This window comes from Python bivittatus, unplaced genomic scaffold (genome assembly GCF_059951505.1).
Source record: "Python bivittatus isolate LINGU-HERP-01145 unplaced genomic scaffold, Pbiv_v1 ctg000700_np1212, whole genome shotgun sequence".
NCBI lineage: Eukaryota > Metazoa > Chordata > Lepidosauria > Squamata > Pythonidae > Python > Python bivittatus.
Window position 1 is genome coordinate 75,217,679 of NW_028277098.1, and position 25,431 is coordinate 75,243,109.

The window sequence follows — 25,431 nt, forward strand, 5'->3', positions numbered from 1 at the left end:
GCAGCAAAATTTAGGGTAATATAAACAATTGATTTTAAATAATGGCTCAAATCATCAATGATGAAAAAGGAGTGATTTACATTATTTTATCCTATTTTGCATCTTGAATTTCCTGAACTTTTCCTGAATTTCACCACACCTCAGAAAGGGTATAGTGGAGCTAGAGAAGGTTCAGAGGAGGGCAACTAAGATGGTCAAGGGGCTCTATCAGCTTCCCTATGAGGAAAGATTGTGACAATTGGGGTGCTTTAGTCTAGAAAGGAAGTGAATGGATGGGGACATGATTGAGGTGTACAAAATTATGCATTGTGTGCATAAAGCAGACAAGGAGAAGCTATTTTCCCCTTCCCAAAATAGTAGAATCAGAGGTTACCCAATGAAATTGAATCCTGGAAGAATCAGGACAGACAAGAGGGTTTTTTTTTTTTTTAATACAGCATGTATTAAAACTTTGGAATTCACTACCATGCAATGTGGTGCTGACTACCAGCTTAGCTGGCTTCAAAAAAAGAATGGACCAATTCATAAAAGTCATAGGAACCAGTGGCTGCTAGCCTTGATGGAAGCATGACTGCTTCTGAAGTCCATATGCTGGGAGACTAGTGAGTTTCCTTGTGGAGTTGGTTGGCCGCTGTGAGAACAGATTGCTAGACTAGATAGGCCAGTGGTCTGATTCAGCAGGGCACTGTTTAAGTTCTTAGGTTCTAACAAGCGTACATACTGATTGGAAGATATAATAAAATGTACTGATTGGCAAGTGGAGCCTTGATTCTATAAGCATGAGATTATATCGTTTGAAGAGGAAAAGATGGACTGGTAATGAAAACATTGTGAAGTTAATGGAATTGTTGGCCCTCCTGAGCATGTGTAAGAACATTAAGCACTGGAAGAGCTAGAACTTTCCAATGTTGGGTTGAAGGTATAATGACCTATGAGACTATCAGTAGTTAACATATGGTAATACAGTGTGCTTGAACTTGCAAGGTTAGCTGAAAGAAATTGGCTGACTGCTTCCCTTAGCAGGAATGAGGTGGAGCTTGGCTACAAGATCAAGATTCTTGAACAATGGAAGGGAAAAGCTATCTTAGCTCTTTGAGTCTGTTTGATCAGTCACATGGAAGCCCTCGATTCAATTAATTTGAAATCATCACACTTTGAGAACTCTTCAACTAAATGGAAAAATAAAAAAAGAGTTCTTTCTCGAATGTGTATGAAAATATGTGATGTGTAAAAATGTATGCCTGGAATTGAAGTTATCAATATGTGCTGCAATTTGCAATATATTTCTAGGAGTAAAAGACCTCATTTTTATTTTTGCATTTGTTAGAATCACACATCCCCTCCCTCCCTTTAATAATTTGGCGTGTTGGATTTGTGGCATTTTTTGAATTAAGCAGATGAGACTTCCCACACGTTGAATTAAACTAGCATGTACTTTAGAAACCATTTTACATTGGAAATGCATTGTTCAGTGTGCCATGGCTAGTTTTAACTATAGCTTGTTGAACACACCATAGTTGCCAGGTTCACATATAACGGTAAGCCATAAGCCATGGTTTACAAATCATAATGTCTGGATTCACATGTTTGAAGCCATAACCAAACAAAACACAGTAAGTAGTGTGATGATTGAACCCAGCTTCATTGTCCTAGTGGAATTCAGTCTTAGTGATAGGAGATCAAGGCCACTAGGACTGGGCTGTTTGTTTGAAAGTGGTGCTCTGAAATGTGCGGGACCCTATATAAACCCAGGCTTCTTTTGACCAACCAGGCAAGATACTGGTATTTATGATCATGCTTGCAGCTGTCAAATTGTTCAAAGCCAAGCCAATAACACAACTTCTCTGTGGTGTCCAACTAGACCTATTCTCCAATTTTGCACCATTAGAACTTGTATAATTCAATTTTTTAAAGTTCAGCCCTTCAAGACCCTAATTGTGTCTTTAATGCCACCCTGCAACTAGAGACAGGATTCATGAAATTGGAGACTAGAATGTGGGTGACCATACTCAACTATTGGTTCAAATCTTTTTTCCCCCGCAGCCTTGCCCCATTAATTATGAATGATGATTTTCAGTCCACATGGAAACAGGCAGTGGCAACTAAATCACCATGTGACCAGACCTGATTTTATGACTATTTTTATGATGGCTGTTAAGTGAATCACCATGGTTGTTAAGCGAATCCAGCTTCCCCAATGGACTTTTTTGCCGGAATTCACTTAACAACCATGTGATTTGCTTAATGACCATGTGATTCACTTAACCTTGGTGATTCGCTTAATGTCCATAAAAAAGGTTGCTAATCGCAACCACATGACTGCAAGGGGTGGTGCAGTGATTTGCAATGGTCATAAGTGCGAGTACAGGTCATAAAGCACTTTTTCCAAGACCATTAAGCGAGGTCTACCTGTAGCCTCATCTCACCATTACTTCATAAATACCCAGGGCACACAGGACAATTTTACACCACCCTGCTGCTTTCAGATACCAACGCTGCTACAACATACAATGTTATTAGGTTCTGTGCAGCAGTGCTCAAAATTTGTTGGATGATGACCTGTGCTATAAACTAGATTTAATGAGCACCTAGTTCACCCTATTAGAGTGCTTTGTAAGTTGATATAGTCTTCCACATGCTAACATTTTGTGCTCCCCTACACCCATCTCATACCCCTTCTCCCCTACACCCATGTTCTACCTGTTCTTGTAGATTCTTCCTTTTTATATATACTGTTAGTTTTGAATTCATATGTCAACTATTGGCTCAGATTCCCCCCACCCCTTGGCCTTGCCCCATTAACTATGAGTGATGATCATATATCTTCTAGCTTTTCATAATTTTTTAGATTTTTATTTTTATGTATCTTTTATGCTTCTTTAATGACTGTACCCCACCTTCCTTATGCTGGTCTATGGCCATAATAAAGATTTGATTTGATTTAGAGATTTATGGAGATTTATTGTAGAAAGGCTATGGAGTCATTCCAGAAGAATTCCAGCTGTGTAGCAAATGTAAGCACTATTTCTAGTGAAATCAGAGTTCAGATTCTTGTCCTCTTTTTCCTGTCTGCATGGTATAACAGTCTTGAAGCCACTCTGATTTGGGCAGAGAAATTGTTTTCACCTGTCTGTTGTTTGGGTGACAATCTAACCTAGTTTCAGACTGTTCGTTTGTGACCTTGTGAGATCTGGCTCTTGTCCGCGTCTATTTCCAGGCTCACATCATTTGGAAGCTGCTCCCAGTTTGTATGTAGAGCTACTTTGCATTTTTCTGAGCATCTCCCATGCTTATAATAAAGTGGTTCTGGGTGGTTTACAATTGTTAAAACATTTTTAAAAAAAAACAAACAACCCAGAAAACATAAGAACAGGCCAAGACAAAGGGACAACAATGGCAAAGTGGAACAGAAAGGAAGAAAGGAGCATCAATCATCCTTTCCAAAGGCCTGGGTGAAGAGCCAGGTGTTTAAGGCCCTTTGAAATCCCAGTAAGGTGGGAGCTGTTCAAATTTTGGGAGGGAACTTCATTCCAGAGGGCAGGTGCTGCTGCAGAGAAGGCATGCTTCTGGGGTCCCGATAGGTGGCATTGTTTAATTGATGGAACCTGGTGTGCACCAACCCTGTCAGATCAAACCAGTTGGGCAGATACTATGGGAGACAGGTGGTCCCTCATTCCAAAGGATTTGCACAGCCCTAATGGTTGGTATATTGATTTGGTCGTATTTCATTCCTCTTTTTATTCCAATTACAGGTAGTCCTCATTTAAGCACGATGTCACATGACCACACCAATTTACAATGGTAGTTCCAACAATCCCAGTAGTCATTATTAAGCAAATCCCATGGGATTGCAGCATCCTGCGGTCACATGGTCGCCATTTGCGAGCTCTTGCTGGCTTCCCGATTGACTTTGCTTGTCAGAAGCCAGCAGTGAAGGTTGCAAATAGTGATCATGTGACTGTGGAGTGCTGCAGTGTTGTAATTGTAAGCTGGTTGTCAAGCGCTGTCATAACTTTGAGCATTTGCTGAATGAGTGGTTGTTAACTGTGGGATTCGGTTAACAATAGCAATTGGGACCAGAATTTCCATTGTTAATGCAGTTGTAAAGTACAGCCTCATTGCTTAGTGATGGCAATCTCTGCAGTCCCAATTGCTGTTAGCAAGGCAGCTTCTTGCTGGCTTCCCACAACCTAAGTCAGTGGGGAAGCCGGCAGGAAGTTGGAAGTCCCAGGCCAGCAGGCAGGTAAGTGGCTGCTGCTGGGTGGGAGAGGGAGCGAGGAGGTGCAGGGTGATGCAGGGGAGGTGTGGTGCGGTTCAGGGAGGGAGTATGAGGGTGCAGCGAGGGTGTGTGGGGATTCACGAGAGGGCACAGCGCAAGTGCAGAGGGGCTGGAAGAAGGTGTGCAGGTGGGGAGATTTACCCCAGCAACTTAAGACCTTCCCTGCTGGCTTCCCCATTGATTGCAAATGGCAATCATGTGATCATGGGGCACTGTAACTGGTTGCCAAGTGCCCAGATCACAACCACATGACCAGGTGGGTGCTGGGACATCCAGAACTCCGAGGACCAGTTGTAACCACCATTCATTCAGCACTGTCGTAACTTCAAATGGTCACTGAACAAATGGTTTTAGGGCAAGGACTACCTCTATATGAATTTTTTATCCTGATCATATGCATTAGTTGCTGCTCAAGTGAAACAGTACACAGGCTCAGTTACCTGGATGTATGAATTCATAATACAGCAAGATGAGTATTTTGTGTTGCAGAGTTAGTGAACCCCTTTTCTCTTCAAGACTGCGTTCCCCAATAATCCACCAGCCACATAGAAAGGCTGAAACCTTCAATGGGTATAGATCATGAAGTAGGCAGATCCTTGATGTTTCTGCCATTCTCCTCTCTACTTTCTCAAAACAGTACAGACCAGATCACTCTAGCCAGGAATCTGAACTGGCTGCTTGCTGAGGAGTATTGAAATTTGGTTGTGGGTAGCATGAAATTTAGGTTGAATGTGCAGGTTGCCTATCTCTCAATTTATTCTCACTGGCATTGGTGCTCCAAGGCTCAGACTAAGGCTTTTCCTAGGCTTCCTACCTTTAAGTGATCAAACCTGAAGACCTCATGCTAAGCATGCACTGGGCCAACTGAACTGTGAAGCAGCACAGCAGGTCATTTTGTGCCAAGCACTGAGCTTAGCACTGAGCTAGGACCAAATGCCAGTGCTCTCAAAAAGCTCTCAAAATTGCTGTATTGTTTCAGTAGATCACTATCTATTTCTGATGCACGCTGTCTGATAGCCCTATGCTATGGGAGTGGGTGCATTTCTCTGCAATCCATATTTTATGGCCTTTCAAGGATGCAACAGGGAATAGTGTGATCTGGTAATCATCTCAGACTGCAAGAAGAATTTCTCTAATAAATTTGTTTAAATTTTGTTGGCAGGCACAGTGCCACTTCAGTTGGTACAGTGCAAAGGTTTTCCTTTACATATGGTGATGGATTTTTAATACACAGTCAACCTTCCATGCCATGGTACTCCCCAGCAGAGTGGCTGTGAATCCTGGGAGATTTAATCCAATGCATTAGGAGAGGCCCAGAGTAGGGAAAGCCAGCACATACTTGCCCATAAGCTGAGCATGCCCTCTGCAAACTTTCCTAATTGTTACCGAGAGGCAACCCATGCCTCACTCCTCAAGTGTGAACTTTTACAGCCCAACATATGTTCCTATTCAGAGTTTGGCTTCTGGGCTGGAGAAAATGCTTATGAGGTAAATATCATGTCCTTACTTTTGAATGATAGTTGTAAAATGTTACAAAAATCTGAAAATGAGGCAATGTGGGGCTGTGTCCAAACTTCCACTTCAGATGATTCTAATAATCACAGAGCTTAGGGTTTACTTGTTTGCCAAATCTTAAATTTCTGGGTGGCCCTTGCAATTCTTATAGATCCTGAGTTCTAAAAAATACATGTGAAAAACTTTGCTCCTCACCCTATGTTTCAAAGTCGGCAAAATTAGATTTTGCTTTAAAATAAGGATAAATACATATTTCATGTTGATGGGTCAGAAGATAGTCTTGGGTCTGGAATTTAAGAGAGACTTAGTAATAGCAACTATCACTCCAGAGTATTCTTAAGTTTTCCTTGTTATGACTGACCAGTTCTGTGCTTGGAGTCATTAATCTTTCTTATGTTTTCTTGGCTGAAGCATATGAGAAACAGATGTTCACATCTGGAAAGTTTGTGCTGGGCTTCATTGCTGAAGTAAAATAGTTTAAATTGTAGCAGAGAATGCTGGATGAAAAAACAAGCCTTGGACTGTGTTTTGCTCAATACATAAAACTTATCTGCCACATTATTAAACTTTTGCCATGTTTAACTTTAGTCAATATTTAAAGCCCAGGGATGGAGATTAATGCACTTTTTGTTAGATTTGTAGAAATTTTTGAAATACTATTAGCAGTCCTCTATGTAACTACTCTGCAATAAGCTCATATGAATTTTAGCAGCCATTTCTTCTGAGTAATGATTTTTTGGATTGCTGGGTTAGTGCAGTTTATTGAAGATCTATACCATTGGATTATGTGTGTTTTCTATAAAATATATGTATAAGTAACTGTACTAAGAATCAATTATTGGATAAGTATTGTGATTATGAGACTTAGCTGTGAGCAAGTGAATCCTTGGAATACTTTGCCATAATCATGAACTCATGTAGCTTTTAACAAGGCTGTGATTCTCTTAGCTTGGCTTTTACAAGAGCCTTTAATTTTGGGATAGTAGTAGCTTCTCTTTTAGGGTTTCTATAAGAGAGTGAGGTTTTTCATAATATATGCACTTGTGACCAAGCATTACATTAGTATGAAATAAGCAAATAATGTTGTTACCTTGAAAAACTCTGGCTCACTTCTTGGTCATCTCTTACCTACAATCTTCTTTGGCGTTATTTTATGCCGCCTTGCTCCCTTCATATCAATCCAGCACTCTGCTCCCAAAGTAATTTATCCCTCTTTGATCACGTGAAATCCCCATACTGGCATCATGTCCATTTCCTGATCTTCTGCAAACTTGCTATGTGTTTGATTTTATAACTCAATACACTGCTGCCTATGATCTTTCTTCTACCATTTTCAGTTGCTCAAAGATTTGCTGTGCTCATTTGAAAACAAACAAAAATTACTTTTTTATTTTTACTTCCCTGTATACTTCCAGAACACTTTGCAGTATTATTTTTGTCACTTTATTCAAATCCCTCTCCAACCTCTTTCTTTCCATAACCTGTTAGCTCTCGTTCCCTATCTTAATTTAACCAGGCAACAAAAGTTAAGCAGCATATATAACTGAAACATACCATTGTGTTATCTTACTTCCCCTCTTTTCTATCCCTCATGTTCAATCCTAGCTTGCATGATATTTGGATCTGGAAGAGGATTAGGCTCTATTTTAGGTTATATAGATTGGTTACTCAGGAGGTAATAGATCGATGGATTATATGCTTAGAAGAAAGTTGATGACACCACAATTTTGGTGCAATTGATACAAACTTGCAGATAAAGCTATAATCAGTGCAGAATTTTGCTGAAAAGATGCTCTTGTAGCAGGAGTCTAAAATCTCAGAAATTTTCCACCACTGTGTTGCAGAAATTCTTGTGTAATGACAAGTAGATTGCTTTGCTTGTTGATTGCTTCCATATCTGAACATGTTGTTGTTCTTATGGAAAAGATGGGATAACAAGCCATTTTTAAAGATAGAATTTATTGACATGTGATGTTTTTCCAATATTATTGGAAGATACTATTTTTATAGATACAGAAAGCCCTCTTTGCTGTATCTTGTAGTTGTATCCCAGGATTTCAGGTACCTACTGAAATTCTTGACTATAATTTTCAATTAAGTGTACCAACCATTCTCTTTTCTTGTATTTTTACAAGACCATTTATCAACACATTATATTTGCTGTGGTATACTGGCAGCAGGAATGGTTTCTCTGTGTATGAGATAAGAACTGTCTTCCAGTTCTTAAAAGCTTATCTGCCTTGTGTCTGTTTTGCCACAGGCTACTTAGCAAATTGCCATTTATATATGTACAGTAGAACCTTTTTCAAGGTAGCTGTTCAACTTAAACAATTAACCAGAATTCCAGAAAATTGTAAATTACTGTTCATAAATGGTATGCTATTGGTTTTCAGTTCCTGGTTGCTTAAAACAAGAAGCCAGGAGCCGTAGTTGGACTGCAGAGAGGGATAGACAGTATCTGTCCCATCTCATAGTAATTATTTTTCTAGTATGCCACAAAGCAAAGCACTAGATTGTGGCTTCATCTTTATTTCCAAGAATACCTCTGGGCCCCGTGTAAATCCACAAGTTTTTTTCTTAGAAAATGAAACCATGAATAGCTGCAGCTTGTTCATTTAGAAATGTGCCTACATGGCCTGAAAAGAGTCAAATATAAACTGGGATAATGAAAAGTATGTGGAGCATTTAAAATGGTGGCAGGCACAATCTCACTAATTTTCTTCCTCATACTGTAAATGGATTTCATGATTGAATATGTCCATAAGGGTGACCATGTGCATGTAGCATACGTACTCTCAGAAGTCAACATGTGCCCACTGACTCAAAACAACTGCCTACTCTTGCACTAAACTTCTGCTTCTAAGTTGCTGAACTTGAGTTTAGCATTGTTTTGAAGCTAGTCATTTTGTAGGAGAAAACTACCAGAACCTATAGTTGTATTTTCTAAATTAAACATATGATAAGAATGATAGATAGATGGGAAAATAACATATACAGTGGTACCTCAGTTCACGAACTTAATTCGTTCCGTGACTCTGGTCGTGACCCTAATTGGTCGCGACCCGAATCAAATTTTCCCATAAGGTTCAATGTAAATATGGTTAATCCGTTCTGACCCCTCCGAATTTGGTCGTGACCCAATTTTGGTCACGTCCCGAATCAAATTTTCCCATAAGGTTCAATGTAAATACGGTTAATCTGTTCTGACCCCTCCGAATTTGGTCGTGACCCAATTTTGGTCACATCCCGAATCAAATTTTCCCATAAGGTTCAATGTAATTATGGTTAATCTGTTCTGAACCATATGTATTTTTTTTTTTAAACCGCAAAAATATGACACAAAATACAGTACGAAGAGAGAGAACGCTAACCTTGCTTGACGCAACTTCTGGCGTGGAGGACAGAAAGGCGGGTGGGGAGGCGGTTATTGCTTGGAGGGAAAGTCCCCCTCCCTACAGGAAGCCACGACCACGTGTCACAGGAGGGAAAATGGCCACGGATCCTGTTCGTCACCCGATCCGGCGTTTGTGAACGGAAGCAAAATTTTGCGAACAGTGCTGTTCGTGACCCGAATTGGTCGTGAACAGAAGCATTCATGACCCGAGGTACCACTGTATTTCAGGTTATGGGTCTGAATTCATAATTACACATGCATGTAATATTGACTTTAAATCAACTTCTACAGCAGTTATACATTCTTCTTTGCAGTATGGAAAAGCTAGGTATTTTTCCCTTTTATAATATTATATCTAATTTATTTTTAAATAGTGGAATACTCTGCTATATCAACCTTTTGCACTTATTTTTATTGCTGAATTGAATATAAAATGAAGCAGCTGTGTGTGGGAGAGATGTGTATTTATTTTCGAATTATCTAGTATCTCCATGCTTCAAGGGTTGAATGCTACAAGCTGCTGAGAGCTCACAAGAGGTGTTAAATCCCTTCCCCTCCCACTACATCCTGCAAAACTTGAATGCCACAGGATAGGTTTCCATCAGTGCACTGATATCCACTTCTCTAAACATTATGATCTTTTATGGCTTTCTGAGAGGAGCACAGAAGAAAACAGCAATATGACTATTTAGTAAGAAAATAACATTGTAGATATTAAGATAGTTTCAGTAAAGGGGCTTGTTTCCAAACTGCTGCATGTAATTTTTCCAAGTTTATCATACTGTTTAACAATATAAAATATCTATCAACAGATTTTAAATCTAAATCTGTCTTCTGCCCATCCCGAGTGACAGGCACCAGTCCAACTCATCTTGCCAACTATGAGCAAGGTATCCCTCTCCCTGGTGTATTCTATCTCTGTATAAACCCAGTCAGTCCAATTCTAGAGGCACGGATTGGGCAAACCATCCAATTGCTTTGTCTCACTACTCAGATTTGAGAACAGTGAGGGATGTTTTCTTCATGTTGCAGTTTGTTTTTGTCATTTCCTCCTCAGCCTCATCAAGGCTTGCAAGTAATGTTGAGGCTAAACTGGAAAGGGATATAGAGATTGGTGAACTGTCTGCACTGAAAATACTTACGTTCAATAAGTCTTTATTGAAAGAGGTAAAAGGAGATTATGGAGATCAATAATATAAAAGGGATGATTTGTAAGGCCTTGAATCTTGAAAAATCCAGATGTTTCCTGTAAGCATTTCTTTCAGGCTTTCTGAAACCATTTTTAATTAAATGATCTACTTTGTTGCTTCCCAGTTTCTTTGTCAAAGATGTTGTGGATTGCTTCATGAAAGTAGTTATTTCTGTTGTCTGAAATAAAATTCAGTGACAAAGAGCACTATCCATGCACATCCCATGAGTAAATGAATTTTTATTGATTGATCAAAACAGCATCTACATACAATCATTTTCCTGTAGGGGTGAGAGAGCCCTCTGAAACACCAATAAAATGATCCTATAGGGTGGCAACAAACTCTCCTCCTTCCCATTCCCTTCTCACGCCGACTTGGTCAAAAAAATAATAAAGAAGTTAAAAACAAACCAGAAAGTTTTTTTTAATGTATTCTTCCTTGCCTCCCCTCATATGTAATTATTTTCTGTTTAAGTGAGGAAGCCCATTGTGCATGGTTAAAGAAACAACTATACCCACCCTATTTTGTTACCAGAATGACAGGCCATATCAGGCAAAGTGGTGTCAGGTCACCCATTCAAAGACTTGGTAGTAAATTACAGAACTCCTGACTTTCCACAGCTGAATTCTAGGACTTAGCAGAAGTTTTATTTGTCTGCCTGGCTAAATAAAAATCATTATTGCAGACAAGAAGGAAGCCATAGAAACATTTGATTATGTAAGTACCCCTTATACCTATGGTGGCTCAAACCCACAGCTTTTTCTTCCTACTAATTAACACACTGTTTAGCACTTGGTGGGCTTGAACTCAGCTGTTGTCAAGTATTTATATGACTGCCAGGTTTAGCCTGAGTACCACTGGCCCTTGGCTTCTCACAGGTGGGTGTAGGCAAGACTGGGGCTCCCAAGGCCTTTGTGTTTGCTCCTCAGGTGAGTGAGTTTATGTTGTGGCCACTGGATAGGCAATAAAACTTTCAGCTGTGGAAATGCTGTTGGTGGAGCTGAAGGGGACTTCTGCAGCATAGCTGCTGTTCAGCCTTGCTAGTGAAGAAGGGTGCTCAGGAAGCTGTTGGCACTGTCCCCGGGAGTTAAAGGAGATATAAAAAGGGGGTTCCAGGAGGTTTGATACCTGGAGGGGAGCTTGATAGAATAGCTGGGTAGATCTGGGGCCCCTGATGAGCAGAGAAGGGCCAAGCAGAGAAAAGTAACATTGCTTGGTATGAGGCTGGTTATGGGGTATGAGTGGCTGGTGCTGTTCCTTTCCATTTCCTTCCTAAGCTAGCCCTGTATTTCTTTACCCTCTGACATCACCTCAGGCAGTGAACTACCTTTCTTGGTCAGCTGTGTGAGAGGATTATTTGGTTTGATCTTCCATGTTTCATGTGTATCAGGGACATCTTGCAATAACTCTGGTTCTCCAGGGATCCATATGCCACAATTTGGGAGCTGCTATTTTATTTAAATCAGAAACTTACTGGCAAATGTCCATTTTCTTTGAGAGAAAGAACTAGGTTAAAGTACTAACCTATATGTATTACTTCTCTTGCAAGATAATTCTTCCCCTTTCCAATGTGAAAAAAAATAGCTTGATGGAAACTGAAAACAGATGGTGAGCAGCTGAAGTAGATAAGTGTGTTGTTCAAAATAAGCATTTAGGCTGGGGAGGTGACAAGCCATATTTACTTTCTTATCCACTTGCAATAATATTCTTTTAGCTGTTTTAAAATACTTAACACACCAACTACCTGGGAAACACAACAGATTGATGTTGTGGTATGAAGGGCTCCTTATAACATTGATCAAAAAGCAGCACAAATATCTAGTTTTTTTCAGGATTTAAGTGAATCCTTTCTTTTGTTCTCTTTTTCTAAATTGCCCTTCTGGAGTATCTTGCCCTAAAAGGTACTTTATCATATTAGGGTGGATGCATGCTTTTTATTTTTTTTTAAAAACCCTCTTAAAAAGTGGTACTGGTGACAGGTTAGGAAGAAAATTTCTCTTTGGAGTTCAAGGTAAATCTTTGTCAGATTGCTTTAAATTTCAGCATCCCAATACATGTGAGTTTTCTTTTGTTTCTGTAGTGAAGCACAGCCCCACTGATCACTACCATAAGAAAACCTGTAATGTCCCTGTGTTCTGTCTTATTAGAAGTGGAGTAAAGCAGTGCAATTAGAAACGTGAGAACATGGAATATACATAATATGGACCAGTAGACCTGCATAAAAATGTTGGAATTCATGTTCTGTGAAATCACTGAGTAGGTTTGTTTTTTGGAGTCATTTTCAGATTCATTTGAGATTCCCCCCCCCCCTTTTAAGCATTCTCTCTTAGAATACAGATTTAGAAATTACTTTCCAGAGCATGTTTCCGTATTGTATATCTATTAGTAAATCTCAATAAAGGTAGACTTAAAACTGTTTCAGTAATTCATTTACTCTGGATTAGTATAAGAAAGTTATTGAGCTTTTCATTGTGGCTTGATAACAGAGTAGGTGTTAATCAGTTCACTAATGCAAGAATAGCATGTTATCTTCCAACAATTATTTTGTGAAAGGCCACTATTAATAAGCTAATTATTCATCCTGTAGTCCATGTCCCTCTGACTTCACTTATAAATCTTCTTGCCCTGATCCCAGCCATCCATTTAAGGGTATAGATTATAACTGGCAAAAGCTTAAACAGGGAGGTTAGGCTTGTAGAGATTTACTAGCCCTCTGAAAATCCTAGGGGAATCAAGTTTTTCTTCAAAAACCTGCTGCTGTTCTCAGTATCTTTAGTTAGGGTAAACTAAACACCATAAATAGAAGTTCATTTTCCATTGGTTGAGGTAACAATGCTGAGAAATATTTACTACTGAGAAATACAACTTCCATGGCTATTCAGTGACAATGACACAAAAACAAACCTTGGGGACAAAAGATGGGGGAAGAAGCAGCAGATGCTGGATTTCCTAGGTGAGGAATGAAATTTCAAGTTTCAAAAGAGTTTGCACATGTGTAATAAAGACAGATTTATGGTGGCAGTTATACATCAGGCAGGCAACAGGAAGTAAGTTGGAGTAAGCCATGGAGCATAAGATTTCTAGGTACAGAGCCTAGGTGGTAGGATATCCTTCCCATTGGTTTCAGTCATCAATGTAATCTGTCAACCTCAAGAAAGGAATAAGGGCCTGGAAGCAATGGATGATTAGTTTACCAATCTAATATTTATAGAAACTTATCAACCTTAATTTGTCTTTTGCCCCCTGGACAAAATAGGCTTCCCTTGCTTGCATTGTAGTAAGAGAAGGATCTACCGTTTTCCTGCCCTACTTTATATATGTAAGAATGAACTATACTTCTTTCCCAAGTACTTGAAATAAAGAAGTCCTGAAGTTGATAGGACTAAGATAGTCCTCACTTACCAACCACAATTGGGACCCGCAACTCTCTTGCTAAGTGGTGCAAGTGAAATGTCATATGACTGTGCCGACTTACGATGTCAGTTCTGGCTGTGCAGATTAAGTGCAATATCACATGGCTGCAAGTTGCAACTTCCTGTCACCTTCCCCATTGACTTTGTTAGCTGGAAGCCAGCTATGAAAGTTGCAAATGGCAATCATGTAACCTCAGAATGCTGCAACTATTGTAAATGCATGCCTGGTTGCCAAATGCCTGAATCATGATCATGTGACCGCAGGGATGCATTGATGGCCTCAACTTTGAGGAGCGGCCGTAAATCTTCTTTTTCACAACTTTGAACAGTCTCTGGACAAGTGATAAGCAAAAATTACCTGTACTTGTCTGCATCCATGCAGCTTTCTTGGCAGTGGTATGAATGAGTTTTGCCATTGTTGCTTCTGGATTTGATTTGATTTGACTTTCCATTCCAGGCTACAATCCTGGGACTCCCTGGTGGTTCCCCAGCTAATTGTTAACAAAGTCTGGCCTTGTTTAGTTTTTGTATCCAGGCAAAGAAGGTCTGCCAGGTGCTGCAATCTGCACTGGAATCATTTAAATGTATAGAATTGTATGTCAGAATTCTGTTTCACAGCTGTATACGTACCTACAGAACATAAATCTCACCCAGATAATAGCAGTAGCAGAAACAAAAACCATGGAACCACTAAATATATTAAGGCTTGGACTGAGATGAGAACAGGGGTACATGCATGTTGTACAGAATATCCTGAAAAGTTTAATAATCCCATATCCTGGATTACTAGAACACTACATGTTCAGCAAAAATTGTTTAGGATTAGAGCCCTGAATGGAAAGGAAATTGCCAGATTTCAGTGTGCCTTTAGGACAGGCCAAGGAGCAAAAGACATTATTGCCAATCTACTTTTTTAGCGGTGATTTATTGAGGAATGTTGTATCAAAATTGTGGAAGAATTTCAGTTTCTGATAGCAATGCCTTCCACTCTGACTTTTGAAGTATTTTGAATGAGTACCTTCTGAGAATAGAACATCAAAACTTTCTTCCATTTGGCATGTTAGTAAATTCTCTGAATATAGTAGAAGCTTCTATAATCTGACAGGGTTCAAATATGCAAGCACTGCAAAGGGACATATATAATTACACTTTGAATATCTCAAACCAGTACAACATTGGTTCTACTCCCTCTCCGTCATGGACATATGAAGCTGTTTTAAATATAGCAACACTGCATTCAAAATTGGAATTTCCTGGGAGGATGAAACAGTCTACCCCTTACTTCATGATATTCCCTTTTTAAATGTCTACTGTGTGTTGTAGTTATCGACTCTGCTTTTTTAAATAAATGTTCATAGGGCTTCACTAGTAGATGATGTCATACAATTAGTGGTTGTCTAGGTAAACAAGAATGAGTTGTGGCACATAGAATACTAACACGTTTCTTACTGCAATAATTTATGACAATTACAGCCCACAAAAATAATTACTTTCCATGAATAATGCATTTTTTAGGGTTTAAGATAACCCCAGACTGTTGATTTTATTTCAAGAGATTGACATAATTATCACTGTAGAAAATAAATATAAATATGCTGTTTTGTCTCCCCAAGATTTACAAATTCATGTGGTAACTCACAACATGCTAAGCCTTTTTGAGATATTACTAGACATGATTCAGCCTAATAATAATAATTTTACACTGCACTGGAAAAACAGACAATATTTTTTGTTTTTGCTTGTTGGGATTTTTTAAAACTGTCTTTAAAGTGCCCTGCAGTTGTGGTTAAATAGCTTCTTTTAAATTTATCTTTAAGAAAAGACAGTACTTAGTTTAAAAAGCAAGGAACAGAAGCAGTTACAAGGTCACCCAGAGTGCAGCAATGGGATTTATACAGTCAATGTTTTCTTTTCCGTATGCATTCTCAAGTCCATTATGCCACAAGCACCTTTTTTTAAAGGAGCTGTGTAGTAGCTCTTGAAGGTAGGTTCATCCACATTAATAAAATGAATTTTTCTGTGTTGAACGGAATGATGGGAGTTGTACTCCAATGTATGTGGTGGGTACTCACTTTGGAAAGGCTGGTCCTAGGTTCACTGTTTCCTGAAGTTCAGGTTCTTCATGAATAGATCATAATGCTAAGCAGAAAATGTAGTTGGTATCTAATTCACTGCGTGCACAATTATTAGTCAAGTTGTATTTTTGAGGATGAATTTCATTATTGAACAACTACAGTGCTCTCGGTCAATCCAAAATGTTAATAAACCTCAGACCTGAATATTTAAGAAAGTAAAAGTGAGGTTTTGGCTTTCTTAGGAGCATATCTATGTGTGCACAATTATTGGGCAACTATTAGTGTGCAGAATTATTATGCAACTAAATGAAAAACAAAAATTCCCCTATCTCACTCATTTATTTTCATCTGTTAAAGTGAGAATAATAAACAACTCAAAATTTACAAATAAACATTTCTCACATTTCAAACAAAAAATCAGTGACCAATATAGCCTTCCATTCAAGGAGTCTGTCAGTTTCTTGATCTGTTGACGATCAACTTTTTGTGCAGCAGCAACCACAGCCTCCCAGACACTGTTCAGAGAGGTGTACTGTTTTCCTTCACCGTAAACCTCCCATTTGAGAAGGGCCCACAAGTTCTCAATAGGGCTTAGGTCAGGTGAGGAAGGGGGCCATGTCATTATTCTTTCATCTTTGAGGCCTTTACTGGCTAGCCATGCAGTGGAGTACTTCAATGCATGTGATGGAGCATTGTCCTGCATAAACATCATGGTCTTCTTGAAAGATGCAGACTTTTTCCTGTACCACTACTTGAAGAAAGTGTCTTCTAAAAACTGGCAGTAGGTTTGGGAGTTGATTTTGAGTCCATCTTCAACCCGAAAAGGTCCAGCTAGCTCATCTGTAATAATACCAGCCCATACCAGTACCCCATCTCCACCTTGCTGGTATCTGACTCGAAGTGGAGCTCTGTGCCCGTTACTGATCCAGGCATGGGCCCATCCATCTGGTCCATCAAGAGTCACTCTCATCTCATCAGTCCATAAAACCTTTGAAAAATCTGTCTTCAGATATTTCTTGGCCCAGTCTTGCCATTTCAACTTATGTGTCTTGTTCAGTGGTGGTTGAGTTTCAGTCTTCCTTACCTTGGCCATGTCTCTGACCACTGAACACCGTGTACTTCTGGGCACTCCAGATAGGTTGCAGTTCTGGAATATGACAGCACTGGAGGATAATGGGTTCCTGGTAGCTTCACGTTTGATTCTTCTCAAATCTTTGGTAGTTAATTTGTGTCTTTTTTTCTCAACATGTTTCTTGCGACCCTGTTGCCTATTTGCAACAAAACGTTTGATGGTTCTGTGGTCACGCCCCAATATCTTAGCAATTTCAAGAGTGCTGCATCCCTCTGAAAGACTTTTTACAATTTTTGCCTTTTCAGAGTCAGTTAAATCTCTTTTTTGGCCCATTTTGCCTGAGGAAAAGAAGCTGCCTAATAATTATGCACACCTTGATATAGGGTGTTGATCTCCTTAGGCCACACCCTCCCTCATTACACAAATACACATCACCTGATATGCTTATATCCAATAAGCATTCAGGTTTATACAGCTTGGAGGTGGAAAATATGCATAAAAATGATGATGTGGTCAAAATACTCACTTACCTAATAATTGTGCACACAGTGTACAGGGGAAGACAGACTTTTCTGGGTTGGAGGCCGCAACTACAGTTGGTGGGCTGTAGGAGGTTGTCAAGTGGCATCACTGGGAAGTGTGGGGTTTAAAATATTCGCCCATTTGTTCATGATTTAGAGGATTTTACAAATGGAAATAGAAACATTTTTCTATTCCTATTCCTATTCCCACTCTTATTTTAACCTCTTTTTAAACTTGAACATCCCACTGTCAAAATTCAGCAGTTATTTTGCAGAATTTCAGCACCCTGATACTGCTTCAAGAGCTGTAATAAAATGATGGGGGATTGCATGTGGCCCACAGTCAACGGGTTGAGCATCTTCCTAGTGTGTTGTAAAATAGGCCCTTTCCATTGCAGTTTTGTAAATAACAGGTTGCTTCATATCTTTTGTCTGCTATATGACAAAACTTTTAATGAGGAACTGCTGTCATGAATATTATTATTGGAGAGAACCCAAACCATTTTTTTCATTGCCTTGCTGTCTGTTTTGGTTTGGTTTTTTTTCTACCCAGAAATAGGGTCTGCCAACTCTGGCAGAATGTGTGACTTAAACAGGTGTTTTGAATTTCCACAGGGTTTTTAGGTGAAGGACAGTAAAGTCAGCCCTGTGTAGAGAAGAGTGCTTGTGCTAGTTAAGCTTCTCACCTATTTTCACACATTGGCAGGTCTTCCTGCTTCCCCAAACCCGAATGAACAGACTGCCAACAGAAGTTGTAATACAGCACTTTTTTTATTTGCTTTTTGGTCATTCATTGAAATCCTGAGATTCCATTTCATTTGACTTTGGGTCTTCTGTTTTCCTGGCTCACCAGTTCTTACTTCCTCTGGAGAAATTTTCCTGATATAGCAACCAAAATATCTCAGGTTGCTGGAAATGCCGTCTTTAACCTTAGTAGAAAGCAGTGCTTTTCCTGCATTGCCCATTCTTAATATTATGTTAGTTCATGATTCTGGGATGACTTCATGTTCTAGATAACATTGTCCATTAAACCTAAATTAATAACACAAGGGCAAGAACATGTCCATATCAACCTTTTTCCTGACTGGACCAGTTGTACGGGAGCTTCTAGTAAAGCCATAAAACATTGTGGTTACTGATTGATGGTTAACATTTACCTCCACAGATGTTTTGTATCTATGGTGTAATTGCATAGCAAGGATATTGCACTAATCAATTACCTCCGTGGCAGGTAAAAGCTTTTCAGACATGAGATTTTAACCCTAGTGCTAGGCAAAAATGGAACAAGAGCCTGTTGATTTGTTAAGTAAAAACTTCGGAAATGAATACAGCAGTGATTTAAACTCTCTCACTGAATAATCTGTTCTGGACTTTTGTGTGAATCTAATGATTAATTCTTTTTGTTGTGATTTTGTAATACTGTATTAAAGAGCTCAAACAGGCTGGGATATTGTTTTTAAAACAAATCCAGTCAGTCAACAATCCTGCACAAACATTGGATCAATTGGTAGTGCTGCAGAAAGCTGTAAAAACTAAGATGTTGCCTACTACATGCAAACATTTCTTTACCTTACTATAATTTGCATCAGGCTAGGATTTTTTTCAGCATAAATAGTGTGTGTATGTATGGCTTGGGAGAAACTTCCCAAGATCATGAGTAGACGGGAAATGAAATTCTTTCTAATACTCATGGATCATATTTAAATTAATAAAACAAGCCTACAATTCTATCCATGTGCAAGAAAGCTGTATTGAATGCAATAGGACATGGCAAACATACATGCAAAAGATTGAGTCATACACCATAAAGTAAGTTTTACTGCAGAAGAGTTATGGCCTACAGTGTATCTTATTATCTTATTCTAATTAAACTAAAATTAGTAGCAAATTCTAGGAAGTGTTCTAGGAAGAAATGTATTTTTCTGTATAGAAAAAGTAAATAACTTATTTGTATACCAGTAACTACTGCAATTTCCACTCATACTAAAATGTAAGTAAACCTCTCTCTTTGTGTCCAGTTTCTTTTGATAGTCTCTTATTCTTAGTTTCTCTGCAGATTGTTGTGTAGAAAACTATTTCATTTTCTGTTGAAGCTTGGGTGACAGTTACTATTGACAAGAAATAGAATCTAGAACTTTATGTCTAAACTTCTGAGTGGGCATTTCAGCCTGCCTGCTAGTGAGCGTTGCTGAATTCCAACATTGTGCCAAGTGTTGAAGGTTGGTTGCAATTTGACTAACTGCTAAGATTTCCTCTGGGCCTTTTCACACCCATTGCTGAAAAAGCAGGTGGTTTGAAGTGAGGGCTCCCTCTGGGGTTTCACACTCTATGCACAACATGCAGAAGTGAAAGACAACCGTCAGTTCTGTCCATCCCTAGTTCCCCACTTAACAATGGGAGAACAGGCAGGGGGCAGAGAAGATTGAACACAGATGGATATGTTGGAAACCTGTCAATATATTTATGAAGGAAATGCTGCAGCAGAGTCCCAGATTGCTTGGGAAGTAATTAAATGAGACAGACAACCATCTATTTATTGAACAAATAAGTGGTGGGTGTGTTGTTCAAGCAGATAAGGAGCATACATTTTGATAGGCAACATTATAAGAAATTATCTTGCAACAGGTTGGTTAGCACAATGGATTTGGCATGCTGAAGATAGCAATAGATGTTAAGTCCTTTTGTCATTTTAGTAAAATGTTTCAGTTGGACTCTTGACAGCTTCAAATGTAATTCTAGATTCCTTTATTTTTTTGTAAGTATAAAACCAGTATTCTCTTCTGTGTTTCCTAAAGGAAATTTTATAGATAAATGCTCCTTTGCCAGCATGTTATGGCTTTTCATATCCACCTGCAAGTAGCTCCCTCCTTTTCTCTGCCTCAATATCTCTAATACAATATTGATTTGGGAATGTTCCAAGTTAACATTGTTGGTAGCCTGGACCCATGGAAATATTGCTGATCGCTAGTATCTTTGTTAAGTCAGTTGTTCCCTGAAACAACATTTATGATGTTTTCTATTTGGTTAATAGAGGGAAATAGATTACTGTCTTTTGAACTCATTGGGACATGTTTTTTTAACAGACTTGCATATAATTATGTTAAGATCCTTGCACATAGACATAAATATATTAGAGTTGGTGGATTTGTTGGATGCTGTCTAACTGCAGACTAATTTCAGTCATTCATTTCTATCAGATGTTTAATCTTCATCAAGTTGGTCTGTCTATATATTCCACTAGGTGAGAGATTCATGGCTGGTGGATCCTGCACTGATCAGAGGAGTGGACTAAATGAGCTTCAGTATCCCTTCCAGTCTTCCATTCTATCCTGTGTTTGACCTGAATTTCTTAGTTGAACTTCGTCTTTCTCTCTCTTTCTTTATTCTCTCTCTTACATATAGACACACCGGCATGGAGATAAGATTCCTCAAAGAGTTGTTGTGTAAGGATTACTGAGATATAATGTATATAAGTGTTTTGAACACTCTGAAGCACTATGTAAAAGATAAAATATTATCCAGACTTGCTTTTTTCTCTCTGCCCTACTTTTGTATTTTTTTGGCAAGACTCACCAGAATATCAATTTCAGGCAGAGTTTTTTTACTGTATTCTTGGTTTTTTTCACATTCCATTTTAGTTGCTGGTGAGAAGAGAATATCAGTAATGCCAGGATCCCCCGTGGAAGTCAAGATACAGCCAAGATCTTCTCCATCCAGTATGCCTCCGTTACCACCTGTCAACCCCAGTGGCCCCCGGCCTGTTTCATTTACCCCAGCAGCATGTAAGAAAGTCGTACATTTGGATTTGAGCCTATTATTGAGATAGCCATTTCATTTTCTTTCCTGAATTGAATGTCTTGTGTTTTTTTATGGGAAAATTAAACATTTTAAAAACTTAGTGCAGGCCTTCTCATTTTAATGCCACCAACTGTCAAATGTAAAAAACTGCATGATGACGGATGCGGTGTTGCAATCCATACCCCGCCTCTTTGTACATGACTGCCATTCTTGCAGATGTTGGCCTCCCCCACCACATATGCTGCTGGCCAGAAGTTGAAAAGAGCTTTCTGAAATATAGTTGTCTTTTTATTTTTAACCAGTCTACTTTTGTGTAGAAGCATTTTTTTCCAGTGGAATAATTTCTTCTTCAACTTTTTCAAAGGAATGATCAGTAGTGGTGTTAATGTTGTATTCTTAGCTGTTAGTACCAGTCTTCCATTGTGTACATGCAGCTTTCTACAGCAAGACACACCTATGATGACACTGTTGAAGAGGAGCTTAAAGTTCTCCCAGTGATCAATGGTGAAGTATATGAGTTCTTCACAACCGTGTTCCACTTAATCATTTAGGATAAGTGACATTGTAGTGACATTAGCATGCTGAGGAAACACAAAATCTTGGAAAGATCTCTTACTGTCTGCATAAATTCCTTTGAATAATATAATGGGGTGAAATTTAAGGTAGGGTTTCCATTCAAACTAGTTGTTTAGGGAAAGTTTTTGTCTTGTGTGATTTTGTCATACCTACTGCCTGGAGAAAGGAACAGTGAGAAGATCAGTGCTTTTCTATCAAATAGGTGACACTGAGATGTGAGACACTAGAGTTATTTTTGAAGGGCTGAACTCATAATTACCAATGACATTAAGAGTCCAATAGTAAAAATCCAACACTGGAATGCAGTACAGTAACTCTTTACGTGTTTGACTTCCTTAAATTAAATTTATATATTTAAAGTAAATGTGCATTGGTTCATATAGTCTGGCTCTGTTAATCCTAAATACTTGATGTTCTCCAGGGTCTTGGAAAATTTTTTTCCATTGGGCTAATTCGTAATTAGAGATCTTAGAATTAAATCCTGGACTTGCATATGTTCCTACCATTATTGAGCTAAGGTATCCTATTTAAAAGGTCTCTTTTAAAATCTTAAAACTGACCCCCCAGATTGTGTTCCTAACAATACAGTACTGTCTCCATTTCAGAAGCTTTTTGCAGCTTATTGGTGAATAAAGCATATCTCTTCATTATGTGTCTTTATTTCCCCACTGTAGTACCTAATGGAATGAATCATTCTCCTCCTACTTTGAATGGAGCCCCCTCGCCCCCTCAGAGGTTCAGCAATGGTCCTGCATCATCTTCTTCATCTTCACTGACTAATCAACAGCTCCCAGCTACCTGTGGGGCTCGTCAGCTAAGCAAACTGAAACGCTTCCTTACCACCCTTCAGCAGTTTGGCAATGACATTTCACCAGAAATTGGAGAAAAGGTCCGGACTCTCGTTCTGGCATTAGTGGTGAGTATTAAAACAACAAAGTCAGGCAAAACTGGAGAAGAGAATTTTACATTTGGTTATCACAGTTTTTGTTAACCTCAGCTACTTTAAGATGTGTGGATTTTAAGTCCCAGAATTCCTCAGCCAGTAGGCTAACTGGGGAATTCTGGAAGTTGAAGTCCACACATCTTAAAGTAGCTGAGATTGATAAACACTGTGTTATGGCATTATGGTTGGTAGGAGAGTACTGTTGCTTATTGATATCACCAAGTTTGCTCTTTTATTGGAGTTTTGAGATGTTCAGTTTCCAATATTATCATTTGGAGCATGGTAAAATCTGGATTTGCAGCAATATAACACCAGCAATGGGATCTGACTGCTTAAAAGTGCTAATGCACTCATGGCCTGCATTCATAGAATCATAATGTCTAGATCTGTACTGTGTTGGGCAGGCTGTTGCATCTGGATCCCAGTGATCCAGATCACTATAACTAATCATAGTTCAGGGTGTCATGTTTAAAGATAGACATTAACAAACTAGAGTATGTCTAGAAAATGATAACCAGGATTGAGAGCAAACTGGAAAACAAGACCTACAAGAGTGGTAGAAAGAGCTAGGTATATTTGACCTGGAAGAGAGAAAATTAAGGAGAAATTTGGTAGCAGTTAAAAATATGTAAAGGACAAAAATGGAACAGACTTGTTTTGTTCTCTGACACTCCAGAGGACAGGTTTAGAAATGGCAAGGAGGCAGATTTTAGTTAAACATTAGAACTTTTTTTTAATGGTAAAATCTGTTTATTAAGGAATAGACTAGCTTGCAGAATAGCAAGCTTCCATTAGTGGGAAGTAGTAAAGGCAGGGGTCAGGCTGATCCATTTGTCAGGGAATACTATGGTTGTATCCTATACAGGTAGTCCCCAGGTTAAGAACACTTGAGTTACAGGCAACCCATAGTTAAGAACAGAGCCTATTGTAGCAAAATTTGAGTTAAATACACAGTGATTTGAGTTAAATACACAATGCCTCGAGTTCATTACACAATACTACTTATACAGTATTATACAATAATACTGTTCTGACTTACATACAAAGTCAACTTAAGGACAGACCTGGGGAACAGAACTTGTTCTTAAACTGGGGACTACCTGTATTGAGAAGTGAGTTGGTCTAGAGGCCCCCCATAAAGTACTTCCCAGCTCTATGATTCTATCTTTAGTTCCCACTTCTGTTTCCAAAGTCAACTGATTTGAAAAATCCTGGTTTGTTAATTCCAAGTTTAAGTATGATTTGTTACTGAACAGTGGCCTGGGTGAGAAAGATTATTAGTTCTTCCATGAAATATGTAAAGCCAGCTTCAGGTTGTTCAGGAAAATAAATAAAAAACACTTAACAACTGTCCTGTTTAGCAATTGTTTGAAGTTATGATGACACTGAAAAAGTAACTTTATGACCAGTCCTAACATTTATGACTGTTGCAGCATCCCTGTTATCACATGATCAAGATTAGAGTGCTTCACAACTGGCGGGCATTTACAACCATCACAGCATCCCGTGGTCATGTGATCACTATTTGCATGCTTCACTGCCGGCTTCCAACAAGCAGGGTCAGTGGAGAAGCTGGCAGTAAAATTGCAAGTCGCGGTCACGTGATGTCTTCCTTAACGACCACAGCAGGAGTGAGGTCATAAATCCATCATGGTCACATGTTCCACTTAATGGCTGCATTGCTTAATGACAGAGTTGCCGGTCCCAATTGTCGTTAAGCGAGGACTACTTGTAGTAAAAATTTCAATTATATGGAAGGAAAATCCTGATTAATTTCCTTTCTTTTTGCAGAATTCAACAGTGACAATAGAGGAATTTCATTGCAAGCTTCAGGAGGCTACTAATTTTCCTTTGCGTCCATTTGTAATTCCATTTTTAAAGGTGATAATTGCACTCTCTTGATAAGATAATTTTATTTCTTTGAGCTAATAAGAAGAAAAAGACTTCATGCCACATTATAATGGTTTTACAATATCTTCCAAAGGATGTTAATGTACACTAGTATCTTGCACTGTGCTTGTGGATATTTCCTCTCTTATCCCTTCCCTCTTCAGAAGATGGGAATTGAGTACATAGATAACACACACACATACACACACACACAAGTCTGTCTTTTCGTTAAAACAAACAAGACAAAATTTGTTTTAACGAGAAAAAAAATGTTCATGAGAACTAATTTGTTGGTAGCAAATCAAAACATAAGCTCAATAATTTATATTGTAATACCTTATATATGTTGTTATGGTTGAATTTAGTGTTCCCCTAAGCTTTGTTGTTGCTTGACTTGAGAAGATTTGAAATTGCAGAGATATTAAAAAGAATTGTTATTCTGTTTGCTGCAATTTTATACAACAAAAACCAAAAGAAAATATGTCCTCTGGATATCCATTGCTGCTAAAATGATAGAAGAGTGCTTTTTGCTCTGAGCCTGATTTTGTTTAGCTTAGTCAAAATCATTGGGAGGATGATTACACTAGAAGTTGTAAGCTAAATGTGTTAAACTGCTATAAATAATAAGCTTCATTTGTTCTAATGTGTCATAAAAACTAGTGTTACAGAACAAGCACCTGCAGAGATTGGATGAAGGTTAATTTTTTTTAAAAACCTGATAGTGAACGAAGTGAGAACTCTCACATCCCCAGAAAAACTCATTAG

At 38.7% G+C, this 25,431-nt stretch overlaps 1 protein-coding gene across 7 annotated transcripts in view; it reads left to right on the forward strand.

Annotated features, from left to right (window-relative positions):
* The window catches only part of CBFA2T2 (CBFA2/RUNX1 partner transcriptional co-repressor 2), a 94,423-nt gene that overhangs the window by 53,482 nt on the left and 15,510 nt on the right, over nt 1–25,431 (forward strand). For all 7 annotated transcript variants that reach the window (XM_007428794.4, XM_025167000.2, XM_088153436.1 and 4 more), the window contains 3 exons: nt 21,098–21,241; nt 22,508–22,749; nt 24,568–24,657. In XM_007428794.4, coding sequence (XP_007428856.1) covers nt 21,098–21,241; nt 22,508–22,749; nt 24,568–24,657 — 476 coding nt within the window. The remainder of the gene's footprint in view (nt 1–21,097; nt 21,242–22,507; nt 22,750–24,567; nt 24,658–25,431) is intronic.